General features: G+C 47.9%; 2 protein-coding genes across 5 annotated transcripts in view; both read left to right on the top strand.

Moving 5' to 3' along the window:
* Positions 1–233: 233 nt before the first annotated feature.
* Positions 234–8,002, top strand: LOC137790233 (S-arrestin-like). The gene is made up of 15 exons (XM_068584248.1): positions 234–1,989; positions 2,172–2,232; positions 2,511–2,555; positions 2,664–2,863; positions 4,844–4,903; positions 5,213–5,280; positions 5,393–5,528; positions 5,610–5,694; positions 5,963–6,035; positions 6,139–6,276; positions 6,724–6,801; positions 7,266–7,280; positions 7,388–7,440; positions 7,600–7,609; positions 7,792–8,002. The coding sequence occupies exons 1-15, from the start codon at positions 1,891–1,893 to the stop codon at positions 7,883–7,885; spliced, it is 1,215 nt and encodes a 404-aa protein (XP_068440349.1). The 5' UTR covers positions 234–1,890; the 3' UTR covers positions 7,886–8,002.
* A 408-nt stretch (positions 8,003–8,410) lies between these two features.
* LOC137790285 (diacylglycerol kinase delta) overlaps positions 8,411–8,733 on the top strand; it is a 17,795-nt gene continuing 17,472 nt past the window's right edge. For all 4 annotated transcript variants that reach the window (XM_068584369.1, XM_068584370.1, XM_068584372.1 and 1 more), the window contains exon 1: positions 8,411–8,556. In XM_068584369.1, coding sequence (XP_068440470.1) covers positions 8,443–8,556 — 114 coding nt within the window. In that variant the 5' untranslated portion in view covers positions 8,411–8,442. The remainder of the gene's footprint in view (positions 8,557–8,733) is intronic.

Here is an 8,733-nt window from a genome sequence, read left to right on the forward strand (position 1 = left end):
ACGTTCGGTTTAGACGTGAGGAGACGTTCGGTTTAGACGTGAGGAGACGTTCGGTTTAGACGTGAGGAGACGTTCGGTTTAGACGTGAGGAGACGTTCGGTTTAGACGTTAGGAGACGTTTGGTTTAGACGTGGGGAGACGTTTGGTTTAGACGTGGGGAGACGTTTGGTTTAGACGTGGGGAGACGTTTGGTTTAGACGTGGGGAGACGTTTGGTTTAGACGTGGGGAGACGTTTGGTTTAGACGTGGGGAGACGTTTGGTTTAGACGTGAGGAGACCTTTGTTGGTTAGACGTGAGGAGACCTTCGTTTTAGACGTGAGGAGACGTACGATGGTCGGACTCTTGGGAGACGTACGATGGTCGGACTCTTGGGAGACGTACGATGGTCGGACGTTGGGAGACGTACGATGGTCGGACGTCTCCTAACGTCTAACCAACGTACCCGTACGTCTCCTAACATGTTTGTAAGCTGGAACAAGGACTTTAAAGTTGTTATTTATCGGTTTGGTCCTAACATCTTTCTACCAGAGAAGGGATTTCCTAACTTCACAGTCAACGCCTCCAGCAGTCGTCCTGCTGGCTCTCGCAGGATTATCCGTGTTCAGTCGGTAATGATCGGCATGCTGACCAGGCGTGTGTTATAAATGCCCCTCTGATCGCTCTGATTAGTTGAGATCTGCTGCTGCTCAACACACATCGCTGCTTTCAGGTCAGTGTCTCTTCTGTTTTTTGTGTCTAAAACTAAAATGATAGGATTCCTCACATTCGCTGTTAATAATAATCATAATGCATTCATTGTATGAAGTTCTTTTCAAAGTCACACAACTTTTTAAATATCCTATAAGCTATGTAATAAAACAAGTAGAATAATAAAAACAATAACGTAATGATCAAATCAGATTTATCACAGTTGAGTTTCAGAGTGCAAGTTGGTTTACATCCATGATTTAATGTCATTGAAGCAGTCGGTGAGATGCGTGAGTAACGGTGGTGATGGAGACGTAGAGGGTTAGCATCTGGGGGTGAGCGCCTAGGGGTTAGGGTCAGTGGAGTGAGGAGCAGTGGAGACGTAGAGGGTTAATATCTGGGTTAGAGTCAGAGTGGAGTGAGGCGCATGGTGATGGCCTGGGTGGAGATGTAGAGCTGGACATCATCGGCGTAGCAGTGGAAGAGGAGACCGTATTGACGGATAATGTTGCCAAGAGGGAGCAGGTAGAGGATGACCAGAAGAGGACCGAGCATCGAGCCCTGGGGGACGCCTTGAGACAGCAGCGGTGGAGGTGCAGCTGATGAACTGTTGTCTGTTTGTTAGAGAGGATGTGAGCCAGGAGAAAGCAGTTCTGGTGATGTTGAGGGATGCTGTTACTGAGAACGGTATTATTCATTACATGTCATTTAGCTAACACTTTTATCCAAAGCGACTTACAATAAGTGCATTCAACCGTAAGTACAAAGTAGGAACAACGAGAATCAAGACAGAACAATTTTTCAAATAAAGTCAAACTACTAAGTGCTATCAGTAAGAGCCATGGAAGTGCTGCCGTCGTTGTTATTCATACTGGCTACAGAGACTACAGTGTTTTGTACTTGTGTTTTGGACTCTGAGTGACATATTAAGGTTCACAGTAAACTCTTTCAATATCAATCTTTGAGTTAAAAATTGTAATTCTTCCTAGAGTTTTTTTTTGTATTTGTTTAATCATTCAGTTGTGAAAGAAAGTTTGATTTGAATTAGATTTCACTTTGGGTTAGATTTCACTTTGTGTGCCTTCTACCAGAAAAATACCTTAAACTCCACCATTTAGGTGTTTTTTTGTACAGTAATATTAGTTCAACTGTCAAAGTTATGTCTGTGTAAAACAAAATGTTGAGTCTGAATTTAAGGTTTCATGCTGCAGGTCGTGACATCATCAGTGACATCAGTGTCCTCATCAGTCAACATGAGTCCAAAACATGTCGTCTTTAAGAAAGTTTCCCGCGACAAGTCGGTAAGTTGTGCAGAAACACATCTGGTTGAAGTAGAAGTAAAGTCCCAGAATCCTCCATGTTGGAGGGGGAGGGGGGGGGGCCTGTCAATTCAGTTTCAATTCAAGTTTCAATTCAGTGGGTTCACATTAACTCTGAACCCTTGAGCAATGCTCTGAACCTCTGAACCTTCTCTGGGCTTCAGGTTGCGGTCTACATGGGCAAGAGAGACTTTGTGGATCACTGTGACTTTGTGGATCCAGTCGGTGAGATCAAACTGATTGTATTCATTGATTATTAATAAAACTATTTACACCACTGTCCATCCGGTCTGATTGATGTAGCCTGCTAGCTAACTGTTGTGATGGAGCTAGGCTAACCGTTTGAATGAACTTTATTTAAAATGTGTTGCTCAGAGTGAGTCCTGCATCCTGACAGCACGATGAGCTTCACCAGCTGAACCACTTCAAGTCCATCAGAAGGGTCGGACATTCGAGTCGTGTTCTTCTCACTGCAGTTAACTCTGTTTCTTTGTCTCTTTGAGATGGAGTCATCGTGCTCGACCCGGTGCAAGTCAAAGGAAAAAAAGGTACCTCGAAAACTATTTTCTACCAAATGAATAGTTCCTTTAAAAACGTTAGGCCGTGAGGTCTGTGGACGTCTTTCCTGCTAATGAGACGCGTGGATGTGTTTCTAGTGTACGTGATGCTGTCGTGTACGTTTCGCTACGGCCGTCAGGACATGGACGTGATGGGCGTGGCCTTCAGGAGGGACCTGTTCCTGGTGACCCGGCAGGTTTACCCCGAGCTGCAGGACAAGGAGCAGCTGACTCACACCAAGATCCAGCAGAAGCTCCTCCGGAAGCTGGGAGACAACGCCTTCCCCTTCTTCTTCGAGGTGAGACGCCCTGATGGGAACCTCCAGGACAGGCTGTTGGTGCATGAGGACACGTCCAACAGCCCAGACGTCCTTTAGTCACCAGTCTGCCAGCCACCTGTCCTCCAGTTCTCCAGTCCTCTTGTCCTCCAGTGCTCCAGTCCTCCAGTCCTCTTGTCCTCCAGTCCTCCAGTCCTCTTGTCCACCAGTCAACCAGTCCTCTTGTCCTCCAGTCAACCAGTCCTCTTGTCCTCCAGTGCTCCAGTCCACCAGTCCTCTTGTCCACCAGTCCTCTTCTCCTCCAGTCCTCTTCTCATCCAGTCCACCTGTCCACTAGTCCTCTTCTCCTCCTGTCCACCAGTCCTCAAGTCCACCAGTCATCTTGTCCACCAGTCCTCTTGTCCACCAGTCCTCTTGTCCACCAGTTCTCTTGTCCACCAGTCAACCAGTCCTCTTGTCCTCCTGTCCTCTTGTCCTCCAGTGCTCCAGTCCTCCAGTCCTCTTGTCCTCCAGTGCTCCAGTCCTCCAGTCCTTTTGTCCACCAGTCAACCAGTCCTCTTGTCCTCCAGTCAACCAGTCCTCTTGTCCTCCAGTCCTCTTGTCCTCCAGTCCACCAGTCCTCTTCTCCTCCAGTCCTCTTCTCCTCCAGTCCTCTTCTCCTCCAGTCCACGTGTCCACCAGTCCTCTTCTCCTCCAGTCCTCTTCTCCTCCAGTCCACCTGTCCACCAGTCCTCTTCTCCTCATGTCCACCAGTCCTCAAGTCCACCAGTCCTCTTGTCCACCACTCCTCTTGTCCACCACTCCTCCAGTCCACCAGTCCTCCAGTCCACCTGTCCACCAGTCTTCCAGTCCACCAGTCCTCAAGTCCACCAGTCCTCTTGTCCACCAGTCCTACAGTCCACCAGTCTTCCAGTCCACCACTCCTCCAGTCCTCTTGTCCTCCAGTCCTCTTGTCCTCCAGTCCTCTTGTCCTCCTGTCCTCTTGTCCTCCAGCCCTCTTGTCCTCCAGTCCTCTTGTCCTCCAGTCCTCTTGTCCTCCAGTCCTCTTGTCCTCTTGTCCTTCAGTCCTCTTGTCCTTCAGTCCTCTTGTCCTCCAGTCCTCTTGTCCTCCAGTCCTCTTGTCCTCTTGTCCTCCTGTCCTCTTGTCCTCCAGTGCTCCAGTCCTCCAGTCCTCTTGTCCACCAGACAACCAGTCCTCTTGTCCTCCAGTCAACCAGTCCTCCAGTCCTCTTGTCCCCCAGTGCTCCAGTCCACCAGTCCTCTTGTCCACCAGTCCTTTTCTCCTCCAGTCCTCTTCTCCTCCAGTCCACCTGTCCACCAGTCCTCTTGTCCACCAGTCCTTTTCTCCTCCAGTCCTCTTCTCCTCCAGTCCACCTGTCCACCAGTCCTCTTCTCCTCCTGTCCACCAGTCCTCTTGTCCACCAGTTCTCTTGTCCACCACTCTTGTTCACCACTCCTCCAGTCCTCCTGTCCACCAGTCTTCCAGTCCACCTGTCCACCAGTCCTCTTGTCCACCAGTCCTACAGTCCACAAGTCTTCCAGTCCACCTGTCCACCAGTCCTCTTGTCCACTAGTCCTCTTGTCCACCAATCCTCTTGTCCACCACTCCTCCAGTCCTCTTGTCCTCTTGTCCTTCAATCCTCTTGTCCTTCAGTCCTCTTGTCCTCCAGTCCTCTTGTCCTCCAGTCCTCTTGTCCTCTTGTCCTTCAGTCCTCTTGTCCTCTAGTCCTCTTGTCCTCTTGTCCTTCAGTCCTCTTGTCCTCCAGTCTTCTTGTCCTCCAGTCCTCCTATCCAACAATACACTCGTCCACTCGTCCTTCACCTGTGCACAAACTCAAATAAGCTCCTTTTCTTGACGCGGTGGAGGGTGACGTCACGGTGACAATTAGTTTAACTTTTTAACAGATATCACTTGACGTTGAGGTTTCATGACGTCATTGTCTGACGGACCCTTGAGCCCTAAACGATGATGTCATAAATAATCAGACCCGTTTGCTTCAGTTTCCAGACAACCTTCCGTGTTCCGTTGCTCTGCAGCCCGGACCCTCTGATGTGGGAAAGGTACCTGAACACGTCACGACACATGAACACATGAATATATGAACACATGGACACATGAATATATGAACACATGGGCACGTGAACACATGAATACCTGAACACGTGAATACATGGACACATGAATATATGAACACATGGACACATGAATATATGAACACATGAACACATGGGCACATGAACACATGAATACATGGGCACGTGAACACATGAATACCTGAACACATGAACACCTGAACACGTGAACACATGAATACATGAACACATGAACCCATGAATATATGAACACATGAGTGTCTCTGTACTTGACAGAAATGTGCGGTGGAGTTTGAAGTGAAAGCGTTTTGTGGTGAGAACCAGGACGAGAAGATGGACAAACAGTGAGTCATCGTCATCATCATCATCAGTAGTAGTAGTAGTAGTAGTAGTAGTAGTAATATTGTTATTACCCAATCACTGCTTCATCTTTGTTCTGATGTTCTGCTCCTGGAGGAGTTCTGTTCGTCTCAGCATCCGTAAGATCCAGTTCAGTCCAGAAAGCAGTGAAGTGGCTCCAGTGGCAGAAACCACCTTCGAGTTCCTGATGTCTGAGAAACCGCTGCACGTCAAACTGAGCATGCCCAAAGAGGTCTGTCTGCCCACCTGTCTGTCTGCCCACCTGTCTGTCTGACTCTGACCTGTCTCTCTCTCTCTACATGTCTGTCTGCAGACGTTCTACCATGGAGAGCCCGTCACAGTCAACGTACAAATCACCAACTCGTCCAGCAGGAACATCAAAGACATCAGTGTGTCAGGTGAGAACCTAGAACCTTGTTCTCATGAGAAGAGAAGGGGAGGAGCTTCCTTCACCTAGAATGTTCTGGCTCAAATTTAATTATTTACTTATGTCTTTTTTATATTCAAGCCAGTTTAAAAAGAGGTTGTCTCTGTTTGGTGTGAACGCTCATGAGGGTTATGGCATAAACAAGTGCCTATGTTGCTTCTAGATCAATAAGGTATAGGATAGATCAATAAGCTATAAGCTCAAGCTCGATCAATAAGCTCATTGGAACATCCCTTCAGTGGAACAGGTGACCAACATCGTCCTTTACTCCAACGACAAATACGTCAAGTCAGTCGCCAAAGAAGAGACCGGGTGAGTGTTCCTGTTGGGCTTTTATTTTGAAAGGTGGGACTGTGTGTGTGTGTCACTGTGTGTATTACATTGTGTGTCCCTGTGTGTCCTGTGGTGCGTTCAGGGACTCGGTCCCCTCTGGTACGAGCCTCAGGAAGGACTACACTCTGTTCCCTCTGCTGGCTCACAACAAGGAGCGCAGAGGACTCGCTCTGGACGGACGCCTGAAGCACGAAGACACCAACCTGGCTTCATCCAGCATGTAGGACACCAGATGAGTCTTTGACTCTCTGTCTCTTTGCATCTTGTATCTCTGTTCCTTTGTATCTCTGCCTCTGTCTCGTATCTTTGTCTCTCTGCCTCGTTGTATCTTTGTCTCTCTGTCTCGTTGTAACTTTGTCTCTCTGTCTCGTTGTATCTTTGTCTCTCTGTCTCGTTGTATCTTTGTCTCTCTGTCTCGTTGTATCTTTGTCTATCTGTCTCGTTGTATCTTTGTCTCTCTGTCTCGTTGTATCTTTGTCTCTCTGTCTCGTTGTATCTTTGTCTATCTGTCTCGTTGTATCTTTGTCTCTCTGTCTCGTTGTAACTTTGTCTCTCTGTCTCGTTGTATCTTTGTCTATCTGTCTCGTTGTATCTTTGTCTCTCTGTCTCGTTGTATCTTTGTCTAATTGTATCTTTGTCTCGTTGTATCTTTGTCTCTCTGTCTCAGAGTGAAGCAGGAGGTGCTGAAGGAGGTGCAAGGGATGCTGGTCTTCTATAAGGTCGTGGTGAGGATGATTGCATCTGGGTGAGTCTGAACCGCTCGGCATGCTGGGAGATCAGACTGATGTTAAAGATCCTTTGCTACTGACAGACGACCACTCTGCTTTCATAAAATCTGATTCTTTGTTGAGCACACTTTTATCCAGAGCAACTAAAATGTTCACTATGACATCACTGTTCCTGTTCACTATGACATCACTGTTCCTGTTCACTATGACATCACTGTTCACTATGACATCACTGTTCACTATGACATCACTGTTCCTGTTTACTATGACATCACTGTTTACTATGACATCACTGCTTACTATGACATCACTGTTCCTGTTCACTATGAATCACTGTTCACTATGACATCACTGTTCCTGTTCACTATGACATCACTGTTTACTATGACATCACTGTTCCTGTTCACTATGACATCACTGTTTACTATGACATCACTGCTTCTAAACTATTGATCTCTCTGTTCTCTGCATCCATTCACAGGACGATCGGATCAAGGTGAGAGACAACTGTGTATCTTCCTCTTCCTCTGTCCCTTCGGCGTCCTCAAGCCTCACTGTGTGTGTGTGTGTGTGTGTGTGTGTGTGTGTGTGTGTTTGTTACAGTGAGGTGTCTCTGGAGCTCCCATTCAAACTGATGAACCCTAAACCTGAACCAGGTAAACTCCTCCTGTGTGTGTGTGTGTGTGTGTGTGTGTGTGTGTGTGTGTGTGTGTGTGTTAAGCAGCTTGTTGTGTGTCACTGAGCTGATGAAGATGAACTTCATGTTGTTCTCTCTTCTTTCATGTGAACGTTCGTCTCTCTGGTCTGAACTTCAGCTAAAGAGAGGTGAGCTGCTCTAAGGAGACACCTGTCTGTCTCTCTCCTGTCTGTCTCTCCTGTCTGTCTGTCTCTCCTGTCTGTCTATCCTCTACCTGTCTGTCCTCTACCTGTCTGTCTGTCTGTCTGTCTGTCTGTCTGTCTTCTTGTCTGTCTCTCACCTGTCTGTGCTCTACCTGTCTGTCTCTCAGTGACCCAGACGACATGGTGTTTGAGGAGTTCAAACGAGTCTACCTGAAGGGCGTCGTCTACGGAGACGACGACGAGTCTCCCACTGAGGCGTGAACTACAAAGATGGCCACCATATGAACTACAAAGATGGCCACCACGGACCTGAAGACTGAATGACCAATAATTATTTATTAGACAGACAGAGAGACATAAATATATTGTAGATATGAAACAGACCTAAAAGTGTCTCATTCAACCAATAAAGTGAGATATTTACATGATAACTGCTTTTTGATTATTGACCGATACTACCAACATGTTATGATTAATAACTAATAACAGACTGATGACAACATGTTATGATTAATAACTAATAACAGACTGATGACAACATGTTATGATTAATAACAGACTGATGACAACATGTTATGATTAATAACTAATAACAGTCTGAATATAAAAATAATCTACATCAACAGTTCAAACCTGTTAATATACAGTTTTTGTGACGTCACGTTGAGACCTCAAGAAAGGGCTTCTGAGGGTCTCTTCTGGGGGTCTCTTCTGGTGGTCTCCTCTGAGGGTCTCTTCTGGTGGTCTTCTCTGGGGGTCCCGGTCTCCGCCGCTGGGGGGCGCTGCCCCGCCTCTCCTCCCCGGGGTCTGGTGGCAGGATGGCGGAGGCAGGGGGACCGGACGAGTCGTCGGACAGCGAGCCGGAACAGGAGCCCGGAACCCCGCAGAAACTCATCCGGAAGGTGTCCACGTCCGGACAGATCCGTAGCAAGGTACGGGTCTAGAGCAGCGGGTCTCCCGGGTCCACCGGGGCTCGCTCCGGGCAGCGGGGGTTCGGGGTGCAGAGCCGCGGCTGCAGAGGACCAGACCCCGTAACAGAGCGGCACAGTTGAACCCGCTCGTCCTCAGGGGACCGGCTCAATATACCGCGTAAGACCCGTTAGGACCCG

This window comes from Clinocottus analis, unplaced genomic scaffold (assembly GCF_023055335.1).
Source record: "Clinocottus analis isolate CAN_PGR_092001 unplaced genomic scaffold, fCliAna1.0.p SCAF_2, whole genome shotgun sequence".
NCBI classification, from domain to species: domain Eukaryota; kingdom Metazoa; phylum Chordata; class Actinopteri; order Perciformes; family Cottidae; genus Clinocottus; species Clinocottus analis.